Source organism: Podarcis tiliguerta (genome assembly GCF_965153285.1).
Source record: "Podarcis tiliguerta genome assembly, chromosome: 1".
Classification (NCBI taxonomy): domain Eukaryota; kingdom Metazoa; phylum Chordata; class Lepidosauria; order Squamata; family Lacertidae; genus Podarcis; species Podarcis tiliguerta.
This window is the reverse complement of record NC_139534.1, coordinates 133,667,574-133,695,146: the sequence shown is the minus strand read 5'-3', so window position 1 is coordinate 133,695,146 and position 27,573 is coordinate 133,667,574. Positions and strand designations below refer to the sequence as shown.

The window sequence follows — 27,573 nt, the reverse complement described above, 5'->3', positions numbered from 1 at the left end:
TCTTGCTTAAGAGGCTCCTGTGAGACCACAACCATGAGAGGAGCTTAAAGTTCTGATGTGTAAACACAAAAGCACATTTGAGCTCGGGGGAAATAATAGGCAGGTTGCTGTGGGGTGGGTTGTTTTTTTGAGGGGGGTCTAACTGGATGCTTGGATGAGAAGTTTGATGCCTGCAGGTATTCAAAGAAGATAAATCACTATATGGGTAAAACCCACAAATTTAAACTGTTTCAACTTGTATTTTAATAGATGTGCAATTGTTTCTTGAACATCTTAACCAGAATATTTTTTTATACAGCCCGTTTACTCAAGGAGGTTTTTATTGTATTTCCCTTAATTATAAGGCAAATCCGATTTTATCTCATTTTTTGGCAATTAAAGTGTCCATTTGAACTGGGCTATCAACTTGTTTTGCTGCATCTACTTGTTTTATATATAAAATAACGTCCTAATAAGTTATCCAATTTTGAGAATAACTGGTTTTCACAGTGCTGCGTGGTCAGGAATTGTTCCTCTCTGACTAACCCTCCATCCGCTCGCATCCCATCCAATGCTCTTTTCAAAATGACGTGCTGGCTTCCCCAACGTCCACACCCTTTGAAAGTGGGTGGTTAGCAGTTCTGCCCCACTTCAAACCTGCCTAGTCTCCACTGCTGCCCACCAGAGCACAGCTCCTCCTTGGCAAGTGGCACCATTTGCTGCCCTCGAATGTTACCCTGAACAGCTGTCACCTGACAATGCCTGGAAATCCCAACTATGAACAAAAAAACCAACAAAGGAATTGTTACAAATTAAATGACGCGTGTAATGATCCTGATGAACCTATGTGGGCAGAAACGCGGAATCAACCTGCAGACACTCCAAGGAGAGTAACTGATCCAGGATCTCCTCCAAAGTCTCTTGGAACCACTTGATCCAGTAAGCCCGTGTTTCCACGTGCAAGCTCATCCCCAGGAAAAGCACAGAGATTGAGGTGGTGTTGGGGGTTCAACCAAAGTTCAAATCCCCACTCAGTCTCAGACCAGGAACCATATTGCTTCTTCTGCTTCACAGCTGGTTCTGATGGTGGACTAGGGCTGCCCAGAGCTGAAATCCTAAGCGATTAGCTGTCCGCTTCCTCCCCCTCCTCCTCGTTTTGCTCCTCCTCCTCCATCCTTTCATCCTCCTCTTCGTTCTCATCGCCTCGGTTCTTCTCAGGGTCTTCTGCATCTCCCTTCTGGTCTTTGTCTTTTTTCTTTAGCTCTGAGGCTCCCTTTTTGCCTTTCTGCTCGCGCCTGTAAGCTAGAAGGACAAGCAACCGTCAAAGCAAGCCCAGGCAGTGGCTATTATCATCACACACCCAGGCACAGGAGAATGTGAACCAGAATCTGAACAGAGGACACTTGAGCATTTACCTTCTAAGGATTCCTTTAAGGGGACAACAAATCTCTGGAACTCCATCTCCTCCATGGCTGAGAGGACGTCTGCAGCATTCAGCGTCTTTCTTTTCCCCTTCATTGCAAAATTGTTGGCACTAATTATGAAGGAAGCAAAGGGAAAATTACTCACCCATCACTAGTAAAAATCTCCTACCAGTCTTTTTCCCTTGGAAAAATTAAACTTTTAATAATTCTCTTCATCCTGCCCCTCATAAAATTAAACAGCAGCAAAATGAATGGCTACACAGTGCAACCATGTGGTTTCAAAGCTTTAATTAGTATTTTCCCCAGGTGACTATCCATATGAAAAACATACCGTATTTTTCGCTCTATAGGATGCACTTTTTCCCCTCCAAAAATGAAGGGGAAATGTGTGTGCGTCCTATGGAGCGAATGCAGGCTTTCACTGAAGCCTGGAGAGCGAGAGGGGTCGGTGCGCACCGACCCCTCTCGCTCTCCAGGCTTCAGGAAGCTATCCGCAAGCCTTCGGAGCACGGCGGGAGTTCGGAGCACGGCTGCGGATAGCAGCCTGCAGCCCGGGGAGCGCAGCGCCAACTCCCACTGCGCTCCCCAGGCTTCAGACAGCTATCCACAAACCTTCGGAGCGCTCCCCCAGCCTGCAAGTTCCGGGAGCGGCAGCAAGGCTGCGCAACCTTGCCTCTGCTCCCGGACCTGTTCTGGGGGCTGGGGTCGGGGGAAGCTCGGGCATCCCCCGCCCCAGCTGCACGGCTAAAAACGAAGCCACGCGCAGCCTCTCCCAGCTGGAGAGGTTGTGCATGGCTAAAGAGGAAGCCAAGACAGCCAGTGGGATGGATAATTTTTTTCCCCTTTATTTCTCCCTCTAAAAACTAGGTGCGCCCTATGGTCCGGTGCGCCCTATGGAGTGAAAAATACGGTACATGCACATATATCAATGCACAGCTCTTTTGAGGGTACTAAAACGAACATCTTAATTTTCAAGGCCGCCATTGTTTAAATAACTTTTTATGAGGAGGCATGGCTTGCCATGGTGCAAGATAGCAGCATGACCTAATTTCTCCCATCAATTGGACCAATAGACTTGTACTGAAGCCTTTGTTGATATACAACAATGTTTGCGTTGTTCTACATGTTTGTGTTTGTTTGTGTTATTAAAACTGGTACGGTCATTCTTCTTATAAACAACATATAAATTGCAAGTCAGCGTTGTGAAATGTCACACAGGAAAGGTGTGTGTTGAACAATTGTGAAGGGACAGCCTAAGCTCTCTTTACTTTTTGTAGACCGAGTGAACAAAAAAACCAAACCAAACAAAACCTACCGACATGACTGCAACCAGTTCCACTAGCCACATACCACTGTCAGTAAGTAAAAATGGTGAGAGGCTTGAGCTTATCCAGTCAGGCTCATGGGTCTCACCAGCAGCAGCACTCACTCACCATGATGTGGCGTACAACACAAACACACTGGCAGCTCGGGAGATCGCACTTCGGGCTTCTTTGGAAATATTTACTCCATCAGGAAGCTGAGGGGAAAGAGGCGTGCGTAAGCCTGGGAGATCCATGTCGCGTCTGCATTCAGCAGGCACCAGTTGCCCGCAGCGTTGTCCCACTCCCATCAAGACGTGTCTGACATTGCACTTCTGCCACTGATGAGGGTGTTTGCCCTTTCCCTCTATGTCTTGCACACCAGCCACTAACGCCTTGTCTTCTCCAATGCTCCAGATTCCCAGCATCTTGTCCACTTACTCATGGCTCCCACGGCACCGAAAGTATTTTTACAGAATTTTAACCATATAACGAAACATGACAAAGACGTAAAACCCAAACCAAGGCTGGCACAGGATGTTACATTCGGCAGAGAAAATGTTAAAGCAGGTTATCCAGGTAGCTGCAACAAGATAAAGGCAGGTAAGTAGAGAGGGAATGCAAGAACAAGAGGCGAGGCAGACAGGACTTGTAAGATGGAAGGAAACACAAACCTTTAACAGAAGCCATCGGAGCCACAAGTAGTACCAAGAACAGGGCTCAGCCACACTTCCATTTGCTCCGAAATTTCTAATCACGGGTCCAAGAGGTTTTTCTTTTGTTCTGCCACTTTTCCCGGAAAAACCTGCCGTTTGTACTGCTGAACGAAGGCCACAGAAAACCCCATCAATGTTTGTTCTGATTCAACAGCAAACGGTGGGTTTTCCTGGGGAATGTGGCTGGAAAAACAGGAAAAGAAGCTACTTGCACTTTCAGGAAACATCTGAAGGCAGCCCTGTATCGGGAGAGTTGTAATGTTTGGGTATTTTTGGAGGGCTGGGGAAACCCAGCCAGATAGGTGGGGTATATTGTTGTTTTTGTTGTTATTATTATTAATTGAGTTTATATACCGCCCTATACCGGTAGGCAGAATATAATAAAATTATTATTATAATTTTATATTATAACAACAAAAATAATGATGTAATTGTTGTTCTTGCCTGAAACCCAGGGGCAAACATGGAAGTGTGCCTGAGCCCTGAGAGATTGCCTATTACTCACGGCTTCCTTCATGATGCGAGTGATGACAGCGTTGGGCAGGTTCAGGTCTTCGGGACGTTCCGCCATGGCGCCCCTGGAGCCTGGGGAAAGGGGAGACACGGTGGCAAGGGGGTTATTTAAGTTTAGGGAAGCTTTTAATGTTTGGTGCATTACTGTATTTCAATATTTTGCTGGAAGCCGCCCAGAGTGGCTGGGGAAGAACAGCCAGATGGGCGGGGTACAATTAAATTATTATTACTATTATTATTATGCGCCCCTCTCTCCCCCCATGCATAGCTGCCAACTTTTCCCTTTTCTTGCGAGGAATCCTATTTGGAATAAGGGAATTTCCCTTTTAAAAAGTACTTGAAGACGCAGCCAAGCGATCTGGACTCCTTGGCTGGCTTTGAATAAACATTCACAAACTTTTTTATTGATGATAATCACCTAATAGTTTGAGGATCTACACAGTGGTACCTCGGGTTAAGAACTTAATTCGTTCCGGAGGTCCGTTCTTAACCTGAAACTGTTCTTAACCTGAAGCACCACTTTAGGTAATGACACCTCCCGCTGCTGCCGTGCCGCTGCTGCGCGATTTCTGTTCTCATCCTGAAGCAAAGTTCTTAACCCGAGGTACTATTTCTGGGTTAGCGGAGTCTGTAACCTGAAGCGTCTGTAACCCGAGGTACCACTGTACAACTGTTAACATGCAGAAAACAGCATTCTCAAAGAAACCAAAGCCTGGAACTGAGGGAACCTGGGGGGGGGGGGTGGAGTTTTGTGTGTGAGGGAGGAAAAATGGGGGGGGGGGGGGAATAAGGATGATATGTTTCTGGATAATATGTTTTGTTTAAATTTTGAATTTACAAAGTTGTTTTAAAAAAGGGAAATGTTGGCAGCTCTGCCCCCACAACCCCCGCGACAGCCGCCCTCGGCCTCTGGGCGGCTCTTTCCCTCGCTCCGCGTCCCTCACGGGGCCCAAGCGGCCGAGACAGGCGCCTTTGGAACTCCCCGCGCAGGGAGGCCGGGCTGGCGGCCCTGAGGGGAATAATTGCCTCAACGGAGCGCCGCCGCCGCCGCCGCCAGGAATGTCCGCCCACGGCCTCCCCGCTCCCCACCCCGGCTCGAGGGCGGCCCTTTCGGCCTCCGCCGCCTCCCGCGCGAGGGTGCCCCTGAGCCTGCCCAGAGCGCGGCGCCCCCTCACCGCTCGCCTCAGCCGCCGCCACCAACGGCCGCTCGGAAGGCGCGCCGAGAGGGGCCTCCTCAGCACTCCCGGCGTGCAGCGCGCCCGCCCGCGCGGAGGGAAGAAGCGCGCCTCGTCGCCGCAACGACGCTTCCGGCTCCTCTGCGGTTGTTTCCCCTCAGGCCGCCCCGCAAGCGGCGCCCGCGAAGGAGCCGCGGAAACAGGGCGGGGGGGGGGCGCGACCCTCGACACGCTTTGCGTCGGAAGCTCCCACGTGGAAAGCCTGACGAGACCGGGAACTGCGGCCTCCGCGGCCCTGGTCCCGCATATGGCGGCGGCGGGACGAAGGGGAGCCGGAAGTTTGGGGCCGCCAAGAGTGCGCCGCTGGTCGGCTTTGCTAAGGGGCCTCCGCTCCTCTCTGTCCCGCGCGGTGCACTCTGGGAAGAGGGGAGAGGGAGGGCGCTTGACGTTGCTTAGCAACCAGAGAGCGGCCCGGCTTAGCGCAGGTGGGGGAGAAAAGGGCGGGAGAAAAGGGCGGGGGGGGGGAGACCCGGAATTTTTCCCTCACAGATTAGGAGGGAGAGGGGGCGAAGGAGCCCCTAAGCATGCACAGAGTGCTTAACCCCTCTCTCACACACACACCTCGCTGGTTGACACGGAGACTTTGTTCCTCTCCTTCTCAAACTCTCTTTTTATAAATCTCCTTCCATTCAATTCGGGTCCTCTTTACCTCCTTCCGTCGGGAGACCTGGAGCCGCCATGCAGCATAAGGGGCAGGGGGGAAAAGGGGGGAATCAAGATTATACGACCCCCGAGCGAGGGGAGTTTTTAATGTTTGAAGTTTTATTCTGTTTTTGAGGTTCTGTTGAAAGCCGCCCAGATTAAATAAATTATTATTTAATAATAATCTATTATTATTATTATTATTATTAATTATCATCATCATCCCTTTCTTCTCCCCAGCCCCCCCCCTGACTTTTGCCAAGGCCATTTTTTAAAAATAATATTTATTCGGTTTTCTACAAATACAAAAAAACCCAAATACAATAAACTAGAATGAGGAAGAAGAGGAAAAAGTAGAAATTTAAAAATACATAGAAGTACATAAAAATACATAAAAACACCCCCCTCCACCCCACCAATACAAAAAAAGAACAAAAAACAAACACATTTAAAAGAAAACATTTCCATTTTTCAAATTTCATCTTTCAATAACTTATTTCCTCGGCCTCCTCCCACCTCCCTTTTTGTATTCCAGTTATTAATCAAATCAGCAAATTCTTTCCATCTTTCACTGCTTACTTGCTTGTTTGTCTTAGTCCATTTAAACCTTATTCTCCCATCGACATCTAAAAAATTGTCCAAAGTCCAAACTCTGGTTTCTCTTCAGATCGTATAAATCTTTCGCCTTTTGCCAAGGCCATTTTCAAGCCTGATTCAGGGTTTGAGGCGGAGAGATTTTGGTTTTATTTACTCCAGGCATGTCCAAAGTCCATTTCGGGGGCCTAATCCGGCCTACCAGTTGATTTAATCCGGCCCTGTGGCAGTTTATTTCCTGGGGCAAAATCCTAAAAAAAAACAACTCAACAACTTCAATCCTAAAAAAAGTTCAACAGCTTCATTAAATCATTAAAAATCATTTTAAAAAGTCAACAACTTTGCTTGGCCCTCACGGCCCTTCACTTCATCAAATCTGGCCCTCTCTGAAAAAAAGTTTTGAAAAAAGTTTGGACACTACTCCGTTTTTTATTGTTTTTGTTGTTCTGTAATTCCAAACATGTTTTCTTTACTCATTTGTTGTTACTCATTTCCTCTTCCCTGAGGAAAAGCCTACAAATGCTGGCGGTGAAATAAATGGGAACTGAATTCATTTCTGTTCCATCTCTGGATCACAGACATTTTGAGTCTTCTTTTTTCCTTTCCCCATAGGGTCTCCTTTGCCTCCCCCCTCACAACAGCCCTGCAAGGCTGCCTTAGGCAGAGACACGGTGGGTGAGCAGCCAAAAGCTTCGTTTCTGAGCGGGCGATTTGAACCCAGAGCCCCCTGGTCTGAAAATGATTCTGGCACCATTCCCACCGCATGCACACAATAAAAAATTAAATACAAGTTGAGGAGCAGCAAGTATCAGCGTAGCCAAAGGTTTGAACTACCAGCTCCTAATACCTGTAACTAAAAGTTTGTGTTTGTGTGTGTGTATTTTAAAACGTGCAATAAACATTGCAGTTATAAACTAAGGTACCCCTGCCCATACGGGCCAGTCTTGCCAGACTCTAGGGTTGTGCGCCCATCTCACTCAAGAGGCCAGGGGCCAGCGCTGTCCAAAGACACTTCCGGGTCACGTGGCCAGCGTGACAAGCTGCATCTGGCGAGCCAGAGCCGCACACGGAAACACCGTTTACCTTCCCGCTAGTAAGCGGTCCCTATTTATCTACTTGCCCCCGGGGGTGCTTTCAAACTAACTTTTTTTTAAAAGTGATGAAAGAAAACTGCAAAAAAACCACAAGAAAGATACGCAATGCGTATAATCAGTTACAGTGCCATACATTATTATATTTTTATATATAAATATTATTGTCCTATGTGATCATTAGAAACCTACTATATTCTGTATAAGGGTTAAACCACAGAGCCTAGGACTTGCCGATCAGAAGGTCAGCAGTTCGAATCCCCGCGATGGGGTGAGCTCCCGTTGCTCGGTCCCTACTCCTGCCCACCTAGCAGTTCAAAAGCACGTCAAAGTGCATGTAGATAAATAGGTACTGCTCCGGCGGGAAGGTAAACGGCGTTTCCGTGTGCTGCTCTGGTTTGCCAGAAGCGGCTTAGTCATGGTGGCCACATGACCCGGAAGCTGTACGCCGGCTCCCTCGGCCAGTAAAGTGAGATGAGCGCCACAACCCCAGAGTCGATCACGATTGGACCTAATGGTCAGGGGTCCCTTTACCTTATATTCTGTATAAACTCCTTCCAAACGTCAATATATTTAAATAAACCTTTCACATTTCTACACTAACTTCCCTGCGAGTATGCCCTGCTGAATTCCATTGGATTTATTTATTTAAGGCCTATAGACATCCTGCCATTCTCCCAGATTGGGACTCAAGATGGCTGACAGCGTATTTCAAAACACAGAGTAACAAAAAGAAACCACTTAAGATGACCGGTAAAAGAATAAAGCCAGCCTTGAAATAACAATTGTCCTGATAGCAGACTTACTTCCGAGTAGATGCATATGGGATTGGCTCTTCCCCTACACACGCCACCTGTTTTATCCGGTCAACAACTCTGCAAGCTAAGTTAGGCCAGCAGAGAAAGATGGAGGGAGAGCCACCAGCCCCAGGCCATCGGGAACCAGGCAGCTTCCCATCCCATCCATGGCTGTTGTGATCGGTGAGGAAGGTCTTCCGGCCCTGGGCATCTCTTGGTTTAAAAAGCACAACAACGACTCTCTTGCACCCACTTCGTCTCTTTTTAAATGTTGTGTCTGCCAGGTCAGGATTTCACCAGCAGCAGATGAGGGAGTCAACCAGCATCTCTGGATTGTGTCCCATTGGACTAAAGAGAACTTTTATAGATGAATGTTCTTCCATACTTCTAAATACGATATATTTTTTGCATATACTGTATGCAGTCAAAATGGCCGCTCCAAAGTAAGAACCCACTTTAAGGTGTCTTAAAGGAGGGGGAGGGAGTTTTTATGCATGCAGGTGTGTATTTATTCTGTAAAGCGCCGTGTGATCCTCGGATGAAGGGTGGTATATAAATTTGATTAATAATAAAATTACTTTGCCATCTTTCCCCTTTGCAAAGGCTAAGGGCAAATAACCAGAGGAAGGTTTTGCCATTTTTTCTTCAGGAAATAAGCAGGCTATTGGATGGGAAACGAATGCCTTGAACACCTCTTGACATGCCCTGGTTGCCTTGATTTCTGCTCATATGATTTGGACCAGGAAAGTTCTCTCCATCTGAATGAAAGGGAGGTTCTCTCTCAGGCTTAGGCAGCACTCAGGCTCCTAACTAGCATATTGAATTGCATCTGGAATACTAAAGACCCAAGACTTAGCTATACAGCTGTAAATATGTTTTAAAATGCAATATACAAATGTGGCACTAGATGGTAACAGTGAGCTATGCAAAATTCATTGTATTTTTTCAAAACATTTTAAAAAAAAAAAAAGCATTTCCACAGCGTTTTTTATATGTGTGCAAATTCCACCCCACTGGGCTTCTAACCAGAAGCAAGACAGTTACTGGCCAGCAATCTGACCCTTCTGAAAAATTTGCTCACTGTTTCCCCTTGTTTTCAGGCTGCTCTAGGAAGCCAGGATGGCGACCATCGATGCCAGTCAGTGGGATGAAACCATTTGTGATATGATTGCCTGCCAACACCCTCCTTGCTGGGAGGCAGTCCAGAGGATCGTGAAAGGGCAGCCCCGGATCATGTTGAGAAGCCTTGACTCTCCGGAGGGAGATTCCCCCGAACCTGACGGTAAGCCAGAGGAACTCTCACCCTGCGCAATACGCTAAATTTATTGATTAAATTTATATATCGCCCTTCATCCGGAGATCACAGGTTTACAGTATAAAAACATAAATGATGTAACGTAATAACAAATAATAACAATTTAAACAGCAACCTCCTCACTGTTTAAAAGGCCCAAGATCAAGATGATGATGATGATTAGTTATTAAATGTATATGCTTCTGGTAGCGATTGGACGCCAAACTATACTAGCCAAGTTTGACCCTATAGCTATTGCAAGCAGTAAGCTGGATGTGTCGCCACTCGTTCCTTTCTGCCTTCTGTAGATGGAGGGCTCTTCTCTTTGGTTTTTCCATGTTTCAGATGAATTGCCGACACTAAAGATTGTGGACCTTCCCCTCAACTATTCTCAAAGAAATCAGATAAGATGTGCTGAAAGTTTCCTTTCCATCTCGAAAACTATCTCAAGCATCAAAGGTTCTAGAAGTTATTCGAATACCACCCTGAACAATGCTTTGATGCCCCCAATTTCACGAATCAGGTTAGCACACTGAGAATTCCCATAAATATGTGCTTCTGGAATCACAGGCTTTGGGTGTCTGACGTTTAATGCATTCTTTTGCTGCTCCTGTGAATTAGATCCATTTTGGTGCCCTTGGCAAAAAATCCTCATGACAGCCACCCCCCCCCCCAACAGACAGAGGAGGTATCTATAGCAGGAAAGATAACCTACCATGACACTTACCTGCACAACCCCCATTGAAACCAACTGGAGCTGAGCAGATACGTTGCAGTATCATTGTGGAAACCCCATACGTTTAAACGAGGCTTGCACAGTTGAGCTTACTGGTGGGTTGTGCCCTGTGTCAATTCATGTTCTTGCCCATGTGGTTTTTCCAGTTCCGAAAGGTATCCCTTCCCAGGACTGAACTCCAGGATGGAAACTCGGGCTTCCCACTTCACACCGATAAGTTTCACCTGCTTGAGGCAAGCTGAGAAAGTGAGTTCTCTGGATTGCTGGGAAGCCGGCTGTGGGTTGGGAGGTTGGAGAGAGACAGTAGGTCAGGAGGGGCAACTTACACATGGCCAGGGTCCTGCTGGCTCAGCACCAGCAGTAAGCACTTCCAGGAAGAGGCTGCTTCACGCTGCACTCCCCCCCCCCCCTCTCTCTGGCTGCTTCCACAAGTGAAATCTAAACAGTGGCTCCACAACACACTTCACACAGCATAACAGCTGAAGCATTGCCTACCAGCCCTTAGGTAGTTTATGATTTTGCTCCATCCCCAGCCCCTCCACTGGTCCTTTAATTGGTAATTTCCTCCTAGCTTTGGATACAGTTGGCACTTTAATCGATTCCTTTCCCTTTGTAGCCTGAGTGCTCCTACCTCCTGCTTTTTAACTTCCTATATATTTTTATTACTGTGATTGCCCACTTAACGACATTGATTACTGCAGTTGCTCGATGGGATTTCTTTGTAAACAATTAGAGCCTTAGGATTAGAGAGGGACCTTGAATTCCATCTAGCCCAACCCCCTGCTGATGCTGGAAACTCACCACAATTGCTAGTTAAATTAATTAATTTCCTTTAACTTGCAGTTGCCCAACGTTTGGCATTACGATTGATAATAATAAGCAGCACAGCTCCCCATTATTGTTATACACCTCCTGCCCTAATAATGCTTGGAAATGCATAATGGGAGAGCTCATAGCCTTCCCTAAACTCCTAAAACAGTCTATTATACAGCTTTCTTTTTATCTCACACATGCTGTTTACTTACAGCATGGGTAGGCAAACTAAGGCCCGGGGGCTGGATCCGGCCCAATCACCTTCTAAATCCGACCTGCAGACAGTCTGGGAATCAGCGTGTTTTTACATGAGTAGAATGTGTCCTTTTATTTAAAATGCATCTCTGGGTTATTTGTGGGGCATAGGAATTCGTTCATTCCCCCCCCCCCAAAAAAATATAGTCCAGCCCCCCACAAGGTCTGCGGAACAGTGGACCGGTCCCCTGCTGAAAATGTTTGCTGACCCCTGACTTACAGCATTGCCTGAAACCTTGGAGAGCTCCTGACTCTGAGCTGGCTGGGCCCCAAAGGCATGGCTTGGGGTAAATCAGCTTCCTGTGTTCCTAAGCAGGCAAGAGCTGCGTGTTCCTTCTTGCCAGCTACATCACAAAGATTATTTAATGGCCAGCCGTGGCATTCCACCCATGAAATATCGCAAACATTGACAAAAGCAGCTGCAGAAACCACTTCTTGGGAAATCTTAGTTGTGTTTCTCTAGCGACCTTGTATAAGCTCTTTGGGGGCATTTAGCTAAATGGAGTATCTCATTTCCCCATACATATATGATTGATACAGGTGACGGACTTCAGTGAGTTGGCTGTGCACGGGCTGTGCACACACCTGCCCCCCTGTGGAAGCTTGGTGGTCACATGGGTCCCAGACAGGCGCCACAGGCTTCTGCGACCTGAGAAGCCGGCCACAAGAGGGTAGGTAGCAGGATGCGGGTCCACATTGCCCCATGTGCATCTTGTGCTGGAGGCCACTGGAGGCTTCAGTGGCATGAACTTCCCCGATGGCCTGTAGACCAGGCGCAGCGAAGCTGACTCCCCTGGGCAGTTCCTAAATATGGAGCCTGAGGACCTTACCCTGTAACACCTGTAGGAAATGATCCTGCTCACTTATTTATTTCTTAGATCTTTATTCTCCTTTTCAGCCAGTCTAGTCATGCCCCCCAAAAGGAGTTCAAATTAACTAAAATCCAAAATTAAAACTGAATGCCACGTATTCTGTGGGGAGTCTCAGCTGGGTATAATAATAATAACAAGACATTATGGCAGGGGGTGCTTGACCGAGGGTTTCAGTGGCTGGCTGAGAGGGGAGTTCTCTGCTGGAGAGTCCTCCTTCCCTGCCTGCCTGCCTGCCTGCCTTCCTCTCTCCTTCCGATAGCCTCAGCAATGGCAGCTGAAGGGCTGGGCGAAGGAAGTTGCCTTACTAGAGACGAGAGTTTGCAAGAAGTGAACTGTGGGGCTTCTCTTTTATTAGAGTGCGGGTAAAAGACCTTGCTTCGGAAAGCACCCTCATAGTTGTGGAGAAGAAGGAGATGGTAAGTTGAGCTTTTTGCACTGTCTCAATCTTGCTCCTGCTTTCTAGGTCAGAAGCCTCTGCCTCTTTCCTTTTCTTGGTGTGCTGGTCTGGCTCCTGTGCCTTTAATGGTAGCCTGAATGTAACATGTGAAGCTTTTTCTGGCATTGGGAGAAAGTGCTGAGGGAGCACTCTGCTTGCTACGTTTTTGTTGGCTGCTGATAAAGGCAGGGGAAGGCTGGGTGTCCCACTTCCAAGCTGTTCCAAGTCTACAGCGGGGGGTGATTCCATCAGGCTGAATTTTGTGGCAGCAGATACTCAGTGACGTTGGGTTTGGAGCAAAGAGCCTGCCTGTTCCAGGGTGTTTGTGTGAGTGCCAGGTGCCAGTGGATGGACCTGCCTTTTTGGAGCGGGTGGGAAGGGCAGAGGTGGTAGGAGCAGTGGGAGAGTGTTTGTGGCTTTCCTCCCCTCCCACCGACTGGAATTACCTCATTTCACAGAAAAGAAAAAAATCGAATAAAGTTCCTACAGGTGGTCAGCCCTACCTCCTTCATCTAAGGAAGAAGCCAAAGGAACCTGCCAATATGCCGAGGTCAGCTCCTAAACCACCATTTCCCTAACAAGGACTCATGCCTCTGAAAGAGCCAGGCCTGTATCTTGGTCCGCTGGCTTTGGTATCCTGACCCCTAAGAGCAAAGAGAACCCTCAAGAAGCCCATGAGCCTGGAAGCACCACCAGCTTCGTCCTCCAGGGCTTGGCCAAGTTACTCCAAATTCTGCTTAAGAGGCAGAAACTGCAACAGCTGGGTGGGCAGAGTATGGTCCCCATTCTGTACTCATCGTGTGCTGTTGTTTTTGCCCTAAAGTATCCTTGCAGGTAAAGAAAAGGATCCCAAAGGAAGCCTCCTTGTGAGTAAAGAAAGGGATCCCAAGGGAAGCCTCCTTGTGAGTAAAGAAAGGGATCCCAAGGGAAGCCTCCTGGGGGAAAAGAGCTTCTCATCCTGTCACTCGCAGCTGGCTCCTGTTGCACCCCCACTGCCTCGCTGCAGGAGCCTCCTGCACCTAGACAACAGGAGGGGGGAAGTGGCAGCCAGGAAGGAGCAGCTGGAGTCCCTCTTCACTGTGCAGAAGGCACCCAGTGCAAAGGTAAGCAGTAACTGGGAGGGAGTTGGTTGCGTGGGTCCATATGTCTTCATTATAGGGAGTCAGCTAAGCTGTGCCTTTGGCCTGATGGTCTCACGTTCAAAACTCCTACAGTGGTACTTTGGGTCACAGACGCTTCAGGTTACAGACTCTGCTAACCCAGAAATAGTACCTCAGGTTAAGAACTTTACTTCAGGATGAGAATAGAAATCACGCAGCAGCAGAGGGAGGCCCCATTAGCTAAAGTGGTACCTCAGGTTAAGAACAATTTCAGGTTAAGAATGGACCTCCAGAACGAATGAAGTTCTTAACCTGAGATACTACTGTATTAAGTTCTTAACCTGAGGTATTACTGTTTAAGCACTGTTGCTTTTCACATTACGGCATCCTTGACACACGGATAAGGTGGGGTAGGGGAGGCAAGCGCTTCTGACTTGCCCTTCAGCTTTTACCTGCCTGCCTTTCCCTGAAGACCTGTGGGGCTCCAAATCTTCTGCCAGGGGGAGGAGCCCCTGCCTCCCCACTGCAGTGCCTCAGTGGCCTTGGGACCATCTGCCTGCCGGACCTGCCAAGGCCCCTTGTGGGATTCTTTGGCTGGAGTCCTGGGGACGTGGCCTTTCATAAGAAGCTGTGACAAAGGTGTGCAGGCTTCCTTCCCTGTGTTCGCTAGAGCAACTGCCTATTGCTCCTTCAGCTGATGCCATAATCCAGGCGGTGCTTCTGGGGCAGTGTGGTGCTCAGCAGGGATGCAGGTTTTACCATGTGCATCAGTGACTCCACAGTCTTTTTGTGGAAAGGGAGAAAATGCCTTTAGTTTCCACATGCAGCAACTTTTTAAACATTTTGTTGCTGTAACAGAGTCATATAGAATAGGAGAATCCACAAGCACAATCCACAAGTCTTTGGGAGATAAGATTATAAGCCTATGGTGGCTCCTCATTTCACCCTGCCTCTAGTACCCAGCCTGACTTTTGTGGGTTCTTTGCGTGAGGAACGCTTTTAGTCAAGCAATGTGCTTTTTTATGTGTGTGTTAATTTTTGTTGTTGTTATATGTACTTTTGTGGTTGTAAGCCCCTTTGAGACACCTTAGTAGAATGTGATGAGTAAATGTGATAATCATAATAGAAACAACAACAGCACACCTTGGTGTGTCTGTGATGTGTTATTAAGAAATTGTATGTATTTATTGGCCCATCAAGCAATCCTACACCTGTTTGGTCAGAAGTAGGAGAAGTGGCTGGGGCCAGGAGTGAGTGCAACTGTAGTCTCCTAAAAGCTGCATCAGACAAAACCAAATCCACCAGGGAAGAGATCCTTGTGTCAAATGAAAAGGTTAATAGAATCCACCTTTGGGACCCAATAAAAACACACCTATTTTGCACTTGTGGCCTGGGGGCAGGAGTGTTGCAGAAGAGGAAACTGGATGATGCTTCTACATCTCCAGTTCATTTCCTTTGCGCCAGACCCTTGTAAGGTGGAGAAGGCACAAAGATCTATCTAGCTATCTATTCCAAATGGAAGTTTCGTTTTGAAGTTGTACCAGGTAAGGATGTTAGTTCAGCTTCTCCTCCACCCTGTTACTGACATGTGGTTTTGAAACATGATGTGGTCATGCGGCTCAGAACCAGGTTCCATCTCACATGTTTGTTTTGACTCAGGGGTGGTTTTTATTACATTTGGCTTGCAAGAAACTCATTCAGAGGAATAATCGGCTCTAAACTGCCTTGTCTTCTCTTCTCCCTTCCCCTCCATTCTTTAGATTCCCATGAAAGAAAATCTCCTGAGACGGACCCCAAGCCAACTAAAGTTTGCCTTAAGAGGTTTGGATAACATACTAACATAGCTGTAGGTACTGCCTAAATCTATCTGTGGGGGCAGACATCCAAGAGATTTTCTAGGAAAGACTGAGCTGTGTCTTCCGGTTTTGCTCTAGACTCTGTGGCTTTCAGGCGTCCGATGCCAATGCTGGTGGAGCAGCAGGAAGTTGCGGATCCCCCTTGCAGTGGAGGAGGAGGAGGAGGCCTCCCAGACAAGGCCCAGCTCCACCAGGAAGGCATAAGTGCTGTCAGAGCAGGGCAGATCTCTCAGGTGGGTTAAGAAAGCAACATGGTAGAACAACTTGCTAGAGACTAGAGAGGTGGGCTTGTTTTGTTAATTATTAAAATGTAAGATATAGAAATGCAGGACAAGCAAAGAAAATATTTTGTAATGTGCAATAATGAATAAAAGAGTGAATTCCCCTCCTCAATCCACTGCATGTCTTTTCAGGGTGGATTTGAGTCTTCCATGGCCCAAATTGGGCAAAAGGTGTGAAACATGTATCCCCAAACTGGATATTAGATATTTTTTTTGGAGGGGGGGAACTGTTTTCTTCTGCATAATTAAGGTTTCCATCACTCTGTCCCCCACAGGGCCACAACAGACTATTTTTAAAAGGGTACCTCATTTATTCACCCCAGCTGATAACAGCCATCCCATCTTTGAACTTCTATAGACCATGTTGTTGTTGTTGTTTAGTCGTATATTCGTGTCCAACTCTTTGTGACTCTTCCATAGACCATAGATTCTGCCTTTGGGAAAGTTCTCGGAGGACACCATGGTGGTATTTTAAAGATGTTGTTGTCCTTAGCCATAAGGGCTAGAAATGCAGACATTTAAGACGCTTTAGGTTTAGTGTGTGTTTTGGTTCCCCAGTCAAATCTCTTATCTATCTTGGGCAAGCAGTCCTAAAGGGTGGGGTAGAGCGATCCATCACTGCCACTTATTCTCCTTCTCAGCCTGCAGAAAACAGCAGAGCACAGGTGCCGCCGCCGCCGTCACCAGCAACGGCTGCCACTGCTGCTGATGGGCAAAAGCCCTCGGTCAAGTTTGAGTCGCACAAGAGTAGCACGGGCGCTTTGTACATGGAGGGTGAGTGCTGCCAGCACCTTCTGCCTTGTGGCAGCTCTTGCCATGCACTGTGCTGTGGAATGGAAAGGTGGGCAGGTGGGTGCAGGAACACCATCTAGGGAGGGGCAGCCCCCACTCCCAAATGTAAATGTGCAGGCCAGGCCCCCTCAAAGTTCTGCAGTGTCTTAACAGCAGGCTAAATGAAGAACAGGTCCAAAGGGCTGTTGTTGGGGTTGGGCTGGAGAAAAAAGATGGGCAGAAGGCCAGCAGCCCCTTGGGCTCAGGCCATGGACCTCTGCAGGCTGCTTTGCTTAGTGAGTTGGGGTGGTTGTTGTTTTTAATTGATAAAGCCAGCAGTCAAATAACAACAGCTGTTATGTACTGAAGTTCTCACCCTGGGCCAGCAGGAGGATACTGTAGATAGTTATGCAAATGAAGGATCGAAAGTGACGTTCAGTGATTGGCTGGTTACAGAAAATGGTTACTGTTGCATTCTAGTGGAGCTCTATATAAGCAGGCTGACTGAGCTCCTCAGTTCAGTTCTGTCCCAGCTTACAAATAAAGAGCTGCTTTGGAAGAATCGCTGTGTCGTCTGATATGTTTGCCCACAACTTAACAACAGCAATGACAGATGGACCAATAATTCGCCTGAGGGTGGGGTGGAGGGGAAGAGAAAAGAGGAGAGCCATTCAGGTGCAGGAGAGCTGTCTGTTGATCCACATAGTATAAGCCTCTTTTCCAGCATGCTGCACACAACAAGCTCTTTCCCAGGGGACTTTGCAGAAGGAAACACAAGTGGCCATGTAGAGGAAGGTCAGGTCCTGTGAGGCCTCCTCAGTCTCTGCCTTGTGGTGCTGCCCTTTGGTTGTGATGTTTTCCTTAAGGACCTTGAGTACAGAAGTAGAAATGGAAGGGGGGGGGGAGCAAAGAGGAAGTGCTGTGGCAGAGGATGCCAAAGACATAGGTTTGTGTCCAGTGCTATTGCCGCTAAGAGCAGACCTATTAAAATTAATGGGCCTGACCAACTGAGGTCTGTTAATTTAAATGGGTCTGCTTCAAGTAGGATTTAGCTGGATATGTCCAACAACAGCAACAAATTTCTTTGAATGCATCAGTAGCAGGACACCCATCTCAGCAAGCAGTTGGAAAATTGGATGGCCAGGGAGTCCGAGATGTTCTAAAATAAGGAAGTTGCAGTGAAGCCCAGTAGATCCTTGGTTTGATCCTCAAGTGGACTGACCAGCCCCACGGTCACAGGGAGACTCTCCTCCTCCCATACACCTTTCCTGCCCTCCTCATGTTGGAAAAACCCCAGGGGGGCAAGTTTTGATCGCATGACCAGGAAGCCAGCCTTATGTGCATCCCTGTCCTTGTGCCTTACTCTGTTTCTGTTTTCCTCTTCTTCCACAGCTGATGGAGAGTTCTGGCTCAAGAGAGTGGCTCAGAAGCAAGAGAAGACCGTCTTTCAGTTCCAGTCCATAAATCCTCCTCCTCCTCCTCCCTCCCCACTCATGTCTGAGACCAGCGATTAACCTCTAGGCCTGGCTTGAAGTGAAAAGGCAGCGGGGGGAGGGGGGGGGACATGTGTAGGCAGCAGCCTACCGTAGAAATGGGTTTTTATTCCCCTTTATGGGGATCCCTGGTTGCTCTTCTTGGACTTGGAATCATTAAATTCCCAGCTCTTCCACTTTCCTGCCTGTGTGGCCTTGTCTCCAGAGGAAAAGTCCATGGGAATAGCTTCTTATAACAGCGCAAAGGTAGGAAGTGTGGTCACACCTTAGGATCTTCCACTTCACCAGGTGCATGAAGTAGCCTGAGGAGAACACTGGAGAATAAACCAGACTTGAAAACTGAGAATGAAATGTGTTTGGTAGACTAAGCTCACAGCAAAGGGGCGGGCGGCGGGCGGATATCTGCTTTTGTCAAGGGAGAAGTCACACTCCGGCAGTAGTTATTATTAAACCCTCAGAAACGCAGTTGCTTGTGTTATTCTGCTCCAGTTCTGCAGAGTGTGCACTGCTCTCCCACCTTTGTCTTCTCATAGTGGCTTGGTCTGAGTCTTGCAAGTGAGTCCACAAAAGTCACTAGCCCATGGGAAATGTTAGTAGCCCAGTCTGCCCCAACCTACCTGTTTGAATCGCTTGTGGCGCATGGGTGGCCTGAAAGGAATAAAAAGGGAAATGACCAACTCTTACTAGCTTATTTCAAAAATGTCTTTGCCTGGAAGACCCCTTTTTCTCCACAGACGACCAGAGGACACAGTGGCTGTTGAAAAGCCTGGTTTAGTGTAGATGCAACCTATAACCCGGTTGTAGTGCAGAAATGTAGTTTTTCCTCAATCCAGAGTCATTCACGCTCGTCCTCAACATACCACTTTTGATCTAGATTGATCCTAGCATGATCCGATCCTGCCGTCCGCAAGGGTGAGTGTGGCTGTTTGATACGCATTTGGAAATGCTCCCCCTGATTAGGTTATGCATGCCTTTCCCTCTTTGCATGTGTCCCAGGAAGGAAGAGGGGGTGGTCCTGCTATATGGCCACCCCCCACTTCACTGAGCCAGTAGGACTGCCTACATCGGTTTGCAAGTGGACACACTGCGGAGTAACACAAAATCAATCTGCAGTGAGCTTTTATTTTTGGAATGGAACCAGTTTCTCAAGAAGTGCTTTTCAGGGGCAGGGCAAAAAGTATGTGATTGATCTGTATTGTGGGTGGGCTGCATAGAAAAAACACGCACTTGGTTTCCATTGATTGTAGGATAAAATTCTTGCATAAGGCAATGAATTAACACAAAGCAGGTGAAGCCAGGTTTTGTTTCTCCCTGCTGCTCTGAGAAGTAGGAAATTCAGGGAGGAGACTAGGAACATCTTGAGGTTTTAGAAATAATGACTCTCTTCTCTCATGGCTTAGGATGGAGGTGCAGGCTCCCTGGGAGGAGATGACAGCCACTTTGCTCTTCCCTGGTTTGTTCTTGGGTGCAGCTTGTGACTGAGGAGGAGAGAGCAGAACCACCAACCTGAGCTTGGATGACAACCTGAGCTAAGCCATGGTTTACTGAGGAGCCACAAAGTGGGTGGGAGCTCCTGGAAGGGGCAGGCAGGACGGTCGCATAGTTTGGCTTACCATGTCACAATGTGAACCAGTGCATTTTAAAAACGACCATTGTGTACAAATGGACAGGGAGGCCTTTCTTGGCTCCAGCCCTGCCCTGCCCATCCAAACAACTGTTTCTGTTGACATTTGCATGGCATGCTAATATTCCAAGCATAGTCCCATGACAGAATTGTGCAAGAATATTGAGCTGCTGATGGTTCTATTTTCAGTGCTTTCCCAGGCATCCTTTGGAATTTGCCTTTTTCATCACTGGCACTGGAGCTCAAGTTCTCCTTCCGGTGTGTGTGTGTGTGTGTGTGTGTGTGTGTGTCTGTGTCTGTGTCTGTGTCTGTCACCTCCAGTTCAGATCCTTATACAGTGGTACCTCAGGTTAAGTACTTAATTCGTTCCGGAGGTCCGTTCTTAACCTGAAACTGTTCTTAACCTGAAGCACCACTTTAGCTAATGGCGCCGCTGGAGCACAATTTCTGTTCTCATCCTGAAGCAAAGTTCTTAACCTGAAGCACTATTTCTGGGTTAGTGGAGTCTGTAACCTGAAGCATATGTAACCTGAAGCGTATGTAACCAGTGTATATATGAAGTTTCCCCAAATGGGCATCACTACATGGAATGGAATCAAATGGTATTTGCCCCTTTTCATTTCCTGCTCAACTCTTTTGGAGCTCTTTGCCACCCCTTTCGGCTTTTTTAACCACCCTGAACAATCTGCCAACTCAACCCCCTCATCCTGCCCCCCAAACTCCAGATCATTTGGGAACAAGTTGAAAGACCCTTGCTGGGGGAAAGAGCTTGACATCCTGTCCCCTGGCTCCCATCCAAGCACCTATTTTGGCCTTGGCGGAAAGGTTTTCAGAAGAGGCCAAACCTTTGCTCCCTGCTGGGGATTCTTTTGGCAGCCCTGCTAAAGCGAAGCCGTTGTGGACAGAGGCCCCTCTTGTCTCCCTCCCTCCAAGTTGCTGCTTCTAATCCCCCCCCCCCCCCGTGCTTTGGTCCCTTGGCATCAGACAGGACTGTCTGTTGCAAATGAGACTTAAGTTGGTTCCTCATTCTTGATTTGTGGCCTCTCTAACTCCTTGTTCAGTTCACTGATCCAAGTAACTTTCGACAAATAACGTTTGACAGTCCAGCCAAAAAACCAAACTCCAAAATGCCCCACACGCCAACAGTTCTGGCAACCCTGGGAAGATTCCCATGCATAACCATTTTTGACAGTTGCCATTTTTGATGTGCCTGGGTAAAAAAGGTACCTAGTTGTGCTGCGATGGAGTTAACGTCCCTGACCACAGGTCCTGGCAAATGATTTATGCTATTCTTGGACTGGAGAAGGAGGAGGCAGGTTATCCAGGTAGAAGGCAGGTTATCAAAAGCGGCTTGCTAACTGGCCCTTTTCTGTTGCTTCCCAGGCTCTGAGGGGCAAAGTCCTCACTGCTTGCTGGGGGTTCTCTTGGCAACGCTACCCTTCTGAGGAAAAGAGCCTTTTCCCAGGACTCCTCCCCCTCAGAGTTGTTAATTCTCCTTGTCTTCTCCCTCCCTTCCTCCCTCCCTTCCACTGGCTTCCATCCATGCTAGTCAGACAGTCCCAGTGCAAAAAGGCTTCCCTGCAGCTTCATCCCTTCGTTCCCTGGAGAGCAGGCGGGTTCTTCTACGGGACGCTCACTTGCCTCGTCTGAAGGTAGGTTCCAGGTAGCCCCTCTGTAAGTGCCCCTTTGCTTGGCGACAGTTGTTTGGGGAGGCTGGTGTGATCTGCTTGAACTTGGAGTCCTCAGGCTTGGCTGCTAGTTTGTTTTTAAATATAACCCTGCTTTCTGCAAGGAGGTAGCTGTGGAAATCCAAGGTCTGGCCTTTGGAACAAGGCAGCAGCACAGGGGGGTGGGGAAGTGGGATGCTGGTCTGATGACCCAGAGTTTCCCTTGACACCAGTATGAAAACCCTTCTCTTCCAGGCACTCGTGAGGTGAGTTGCTGTTGGCCTCGGTTTCCCATCTGTGAAATGGAGTGAATAGTGGGACTATGGCCTAGTAAGGCTTTGTGCGCTGTCCAGCAGTTTAAAACAGGAGTTGCCAGACTATGGTCCATGGACCCCACCAGTGGTGTGTAAGCTTCATCCAGGGGGTCTGCAGCAGGTCTGCAAAAATTCGGTTTTTGCTTCTAGCACTGGTTGGCACATGACAATTGCTACAACAGGTAGAAAAATCACACATAGTCCTTCAAGACCATCAGGTGCTTCTCAAGTGGTCTGTGGGGGAAGAAATGTTTGGGAACCGTAGAATTTCAGAGTTGAAAGGGACTCTGTGGGAATATGTAGCTGTCCCTCACAGGGATCGAACCTGCGACCTTGGCATCATCAGCACCATGCTCTAACCAAGTTTGTAAAATTATGCATAGTATGGAACTTGCTGCTGCAGGAGACAGTAATTGCCACCAACTTGGAAGGCTTTAAAAGAGGGTTAGCCAAATCCATGGAGGAGGAGAGGGCTATTGGCGGCTGCTAGCCAGGATGGCTATGCTCTGCCTCCACAGTTGGAGGCAGCCATGCTTCTGACTACCAGTTGCTGGAAGCCACAGGAAAGGAGAGTTCTCTTGTGCTTGAATCCCGTTTGTGGGCTTCCAGCAGTCATCTGGTTGGCCCCTGTGAGAACAAGAGACTAAACTAGATGGGCTTTGGTCCTGCGCTAGCAGGCTCTGCCTAATTTCCTATTCTTGATGCTCATTGCTGCACATCAATCTGATGCCAATCGTGGTTGCAGGAGCAAGCGAAGCTCTTGTTTTTCTGGGCAGTTGGCAACTCCAAAGAATGCAGTAAAAAGGCAGTGCCAGGAAGCTGTGCCTAAAAGATGGAGGGAGTTTCTAGGAGACACACAGTGGCATGTCGGCCAGGCCAAAAGGAAAGCAAGAGATGCTGCGGGCGGGTTGGTGGAGCAGAGCAGGCGGGAGAATTTAAGGGACGCAGAGCGGGTTATCCAAGGGGCTGTCTAGAAACCACGCCAAGCGCCCTTGTCTGGCTGAAGGGTGTGTGTGTGTGTGTGTGTAGAAAAATGAGTCTCTGTGGGCTGAGAGAGGAAAGGGAAGCTCCCAGGTGAGACAAGAGAGCTTTGTATTTCTTCTTCTTTCTTTTTGTTGGAATTTTTTTTTTTCATTTTTATTTAGATTAATCTGTTTTTATTGTATTCTATGCTGAATAGTTCCATTAAAAATAAATGTATACACCCCCCCACACACACGAAGACTGAGCTGAGAGATGATAAGGAGCTACCACTCAGTAGGTCATGCCATGTGTCCCTTGATCCCAAGCTGGTCTAACTGATAGTTCTAATCCCTGCGATGGGATGAGCTCCCTTTGCTCTGTCCCTACTCCTGCCAACCTAGCGGTTTGAAAGCACGTCAAAGTGCAAGTAGATAAATAGGTACCGCTCCGGCGGGAAGGTAAATGGCATTTCCGTGTGCTGCTCTGGTTCGCCAGAAGCAGCTTGGTCATGCTGGCCACATGACCCAGAAGCTGTACGCCGGCTCCCTCGGCCAATAAAGCGAGATGAGCCCCGCAACCCCAGAGTCATCTGCGACTGGACCTAACTGTCAGGGGTCCCTTTACCTTTACCTTTATCTTTACCTTTACCTTCCTTGGGGAAAGAGCCCTGAAGCCCCATGTTTCCCTCCCTGTTCATTCTTCCTCTAATCAAATGTCTCCACCTTCAGCTCTGCCCACCTGTGGCAGAGAGTCAGAAAACCAGATAATTGGGCAATCCTTTGACCTATACAAAAGGAGCCGTGACCTTTCCAATTTTTATATGAACACTAAACAGGGAAAAGTAAAATAAAAGATATAAGCATGTCATGAAACCCTAAGTGTGCTGCTCAGAGCTGGAGAGGGAAAAACTGGGGGAAAGACCCTGCAGAGTAAGGCAGAGAAAGAAGGAAAGGGGGTGGGAGGGGATCACCCACAACACAGCTCCGGGGAAAGCATGCAGAGTCCCGTTCAGGAACTATTTTAGGACATGTTCAGAACAGGAAGGATTTTTTCTTTGAGTTTGCCATGGATTGACTTTGCTCTGTTTCATGGATTGACTTTGCTCTGTTTTCCTGGGGAAAGGAGCAGGACAAAAAAATAAATAAAAAACCCCAATCAGACTCATCATAATAGATCGATACAAAATACTAGTCATCATGGGACGCACGCCAGTGTGGCTGGGCCCAGAGCCCTGCTTCGTAGCCCACCTGATCTCCTTCCCACCCACCTTTCTTTGTATCCTGCCTTTCTGCAGCTTTCAGCAATCCACAAAAGCAATAAAATCCACCAAATCATAATAAACCACAAGGATGAAAATAGCCATTGGCAAATAAAAGCAACAGCTGGAAAAGGATCTTGAGTCCCTGCGAGCCCTTGGAAGGACCCACAAGGTGAGGGTGGGTGTCCAGGGAGGAGACCCATAGAATGTGGCCACCTGCAAGAGTTTCGCCCTCAGGTCCCCACCCCAGTCTGACACAGGATGGTTGATAACACTGTCCGGAAAGGCTGCTATAATAGTTCCTCCTCCTGTCTATTCAGATAGTGGCCAAAGGCACCAGCAGCTGTCAGTTTCTACCTAGCAGGCTTCTCCCCAGAGCTCTTCTTTCCTTGCAGGTATGGAGCTCGACACCTGTGCGGAGGAAGGCCAGGGGCCTGCACATCTTCCAGAAAGCAGCAGCGGCATTTCCAGAGCTCAAACTTCGCCGGGGAAGGCGCTGGAGAGGCTCCAGAAGAACCGGAGGAGGAAGATCAGCCACTCCTGCGTTAGAGGCAAGGGTAGGTCCTGGTAGGTGGAAGTGGGCTGGGGGCTGGCCTGGAAGCACATTGCAAAAGGGGAGCTGGGGCAAGTGGCAGGACTTTGCAGAGCCAAAGTAAAATCCCCTGCTCCGTTTCAAGTGTTGCGTTTCTAAGGGTGTACACTCGGCGTCTTGTAAGGCAGAAAGCTTGCTGCTAGAAAAGATTCTTTCAAAGTCCCTTGTTTTTTCCCTCCCTCTCTCGAGGCTGAAGAGCTACTGCCAGGCAGAGAGCAGACAATGTGCTGGAGTAGATGGAAGGCATAAAAGGGTCCATGGAAAAGGACCAAGTGAGCAGGAGACCCTGCAGGAGACAAACACTAGGTTTGATGATGGACCTGTTGGCTGCCCACCCCACCCCCCGCCCCATAGAAGTTTCCGTAAAGCCAGCATTAGCAGTGCGTGAAATCAAGCTGTGACTGTTTGTGTTCTTTCCGGCATCGGGGAGTTAGAAAACAGGCACTGGAGAATATTTGTATGCTCACACATGAGTAAATAATCGCTATAATTCTAAAAAATTGTTAATGTACGTGCATGCACACACCCACACCACTTAAATGTGGTACACACCCACAGACATACGCTGGCGGTGCAATTTTGTACTTTGCCTTCAAGGCGGGGTGTCTGTCTCTCTCGCTCGCTCTCTGTTGTGGGCAGGTGCAGATTGGCTTTCAAATCCACCAATGGGCATCAGTGGTGCCTTTTGTCCTGTTCAAATAGTGGCGGTTAGGCCCCAGCAGCTGCTTCCTCCTCGGAGGAAATTACTTTGAAGCCTCTTTGAAGCTGCCTGGCTCAGCCCAGTGACTGGAATAGCAGGTGCCTCCAGTAGGAGAGAGTGGAGGAGCCGGGTGCTCGGCTGGATGGGTGGGTGGGGGATGGAGCACGGAGCCGCCCCCCGAGCCTCCCTCTGTGTCAGGTCAGTCGACCAGCCGGAGCCTCCCTGCTATGTGAAAACCTTTGGTGAGTTGGGGTGGGGAAGTGTGGCACTTGTTGCTGTGGCTGCAGAGCTTGTTGCCAGCAGGAGTCCCTTGTTCTGGCAGGCAGGAGGGGAGTGCGGTGGGAGGTGCTGCTGTTGGTGTCTCTGTATCAGGTGTCAGGGGATGGAGCCTGTGTGGAGCCCTTGCAGCAGAGGCAGGCTGTGGCAATGCTCCCGCCTGCCTGTCTGCCTGCCAGGGGCAACGGCAGGAACTCTCCTGCTCAGTTGCCCTCCGTGTGTGCTCAGTGGGTGGGGAGTGTGCCTCTAAGCAGGGAGCTGCAGCCGCTCATAGCTCCCCTTCACACGTGTACACACAGCAGTGTCCGTGCTCACGTTACCTTCCTGTGTGGCACGCATGGGAGGGCTCATGCCATTTCCTCACTGCTGTGCCAGGACTTTGCGGTGACCCCCTGCGAATCCGCACCACGTCAACCAATGGGATTTACTTCCACATAGAAAGTGGGATAATTTGTGCAATCTCTAGGTCAGGTGTCTTCGTCCTTTTCAGACCCAGGGCCTGTTTTTTACCAAAACATGCATTTGGGGACCAATTTCTTAACCTTTTATGGGTTAAGAAATTAAAAACAGCTGGAGGCCCAAGGTTGGGAAATGCTGCTCTAGACTACCAGCCAGTTTCTAGCAAGAGAGGTGCTGGGCTGAAGCTTGTGTCCTCTGATCTGTGGGGATCTCCTTTATGTTAATTTTAAAGGCAGGAGCTCTCTGCAGGCTAAGAGGACCCTCTTTTGTTTAGTACATCTTCAGAGCTGACCTTTTAGAATCAGTTTAACCACGACTGGCTAAATGGAGCCTCCATGTCCAGAGGCTGTCTACCTTTGAATACCAGTCTGTTCCAGCAGCGAGGATCTTCTTACACTCATGTAACCAACTCTTGGCTCAGAATTCAGTCTTGCAGATGGAAATGGATTTGAGTCTGGGCAGGACTGGACTCACCCCTGGCAGAGGCACTGCTTACAGGGGGAGCTAAAGCCACATGAAATGTGAAACAGGATGTCCTTTAGCTCTGGTGCAGATGTAGGTACTCCAGCCTTGTCTGTTGTTATTTATGATTCCACGTCTGCTTTCCTGGAGTTCAGTATTAAACACATGGGATTCAGCATCCCATGAACTGGAGCACTTGCTTGAAAGCCACACATGAGTCTCTGGCCTCTGTGCTTATGAATATGGGCTTCTAATGGTGCCCCTAATATGGAATTTCTCATGCTCCTTTCCCTGCCCCGCTGGCTTTGTTTCCTGGGAGGGGATTCTGCTCCTGGCAAATTCTTCCTTTCTAGGCCTGGTTGTTGGCTGGCAGGATCTGCCAGACACGCTTGGCTGGGTCAGGGCCATTCCGCTTTCACAGCAGGCCCTTTGTTCTCTTGACCGGCTTGTTCCCGCAACTTCTGAACTCAGAGTATACCCCACTAGTGAATGAGAAGAATCCAAGATGTGGCAGGCCTTCCAGAGGGGCCGCAGACTGGCCCTTGCTTCAGAACGATTTGGGTGTGCGCTTGCCTCTCTCTGTGGGCTACACAGATAGCCACATTCATTCATTCTCAGAGACACATGCACTGCCACCTCTATTCATTTCCCAGTTGCAGCAAAGGGTTGTAATAGGGCTCCCCCCCCCAACCCCCTGCAGGTGTGTGAATGGTAGAAATTAAACAGGTGAGGAAGCCATTAATCTCCCACTACATCTTTCTAACTGAGAAAGCTTTCCTGGTTGAATTTCAGCATTGCCTGCTGCTGTTTTATGTAGGAGGGTTTCTGTTGGAAAATTTAAAAAATTGCAAGAAACCATGCATGGATGCTGTGGAGAGTTGAATATGAAGCTGTCTGTCACCAGAGATAACCACTAGTTTAGGTGGCTTTTGGAAAGGCTTAAGACAAGCTCATGGAGGAGATGGAGAGAGAGAAGGATCTTTCCACAGCTGTCAGCCATGGCTGCGAAATGGAACCTGCAAGCTCAGATACAGGCCATCAGATGCTGCATGGTTACAA

General features: G+C 48.4%; 3 protein-coding genes across 6 annotated transcripts in view; 2 read left to right on the top strand and 1 right to left on the bottom strand.

Annotated features, from left to right (window-relative positions):
• Positions 1-219: 219 nt before the first annotated feature.
• Positions 220-5,206, bottom strand: POLE3 (DNA polymerase epsilon 3, accessory subunit). Its single transcript, XM_083440555.1, has 5 exons — positions 5,109-5,206; positions 3,926-4,005; positions 2,837-2,922; positions 1,395-1,513; positions 220-1,281 (listed from the first exon to the last, which is right to left on the bottom strand). The coding sequence occupies exons 2-5, from the start codon at positions 3,989-3,991 to the stop codon at positions 1,103-1,105; spliced, it is 450 nt and encodes a 149-aa protein (XP_083296681.1). The 5' UTR covers positions 3,992-4,005; positions 5,109-5,206; the 3' UTR covers positions 220-1,102.
• A 369-nt stretch (positions 5,207-5,575) lies between these two features.
• LOC310676219 (uncharacterized protein C9orf43 homolog) lies at positions 5,576-18,375 on the top strand. 3 transcript variants are annotated; one of them, XM_083437890.1, is made up of 12 exons: positions 5,576-5,593; positions 9,393-9,574; positions 9,932-10,109; positions 10,469-10,568; positions 11,925-12,061; positions 12,618-12,678; positions 13,157-13,248; positions 13,522-13,801; positions 15,559-15,619; positions 15,733-15,887; positions 16,577-16,709; positions 18,099-18,375. In XM_083437890.1, exons 2-12 carry the CDS (start codon positions 9,412-9,414, stop codon positions 18,218-18,220), a joined length of 1,482 nt encoding a protein of 493 aa, XP_083294016.1. In that variant the 5' UTR covers positions 5,576-5,593; positions 9,393-9,411; the 3' UTR covers positions 18,221-18,375. The 3 variants fall into 3 exon arrangements, with proteins under 3 accessions (XP_083294016.1, XP_083294015.1, XP_083294017.1); XM_083437889.1 differs by lacking the exon at positions 5,576-5,593 and adding an exon at positions 7,033-7,227; XM_083437891.1 differs by lacking the exon at positions 5,576-5,593 and having other exon boundaries at positions 9,449-9,574; positions 9,895-10,109.
• RGS3 (regulator of G protein signaling 3) overlaps positions 18,365-27,573 on the top strand; it is a 76,827-nt gene continuing 67,618 nt past the window's right edge. For both annotated transcript variants that reach the window (XM_083434707.1, XM_083434705.1), the window contains exons 1-3: positions 18,365-18,445; positions 21,373-21,475; positions 24,421-24,582. In XM_083434707.1, the coding sequence (XP_083290833.1) occupies positions 18,416-18,445; positions 21,373-21,475; positions 24,421-24,582 (295 nt within the window). In that variant the 5' untranslated portion in view covers positions 18,365-18,415. The remainder of the gene's footprint in view (positions 18,446-21,372; positions 21,476-24,420; positions 24,583-27,573) is intronic.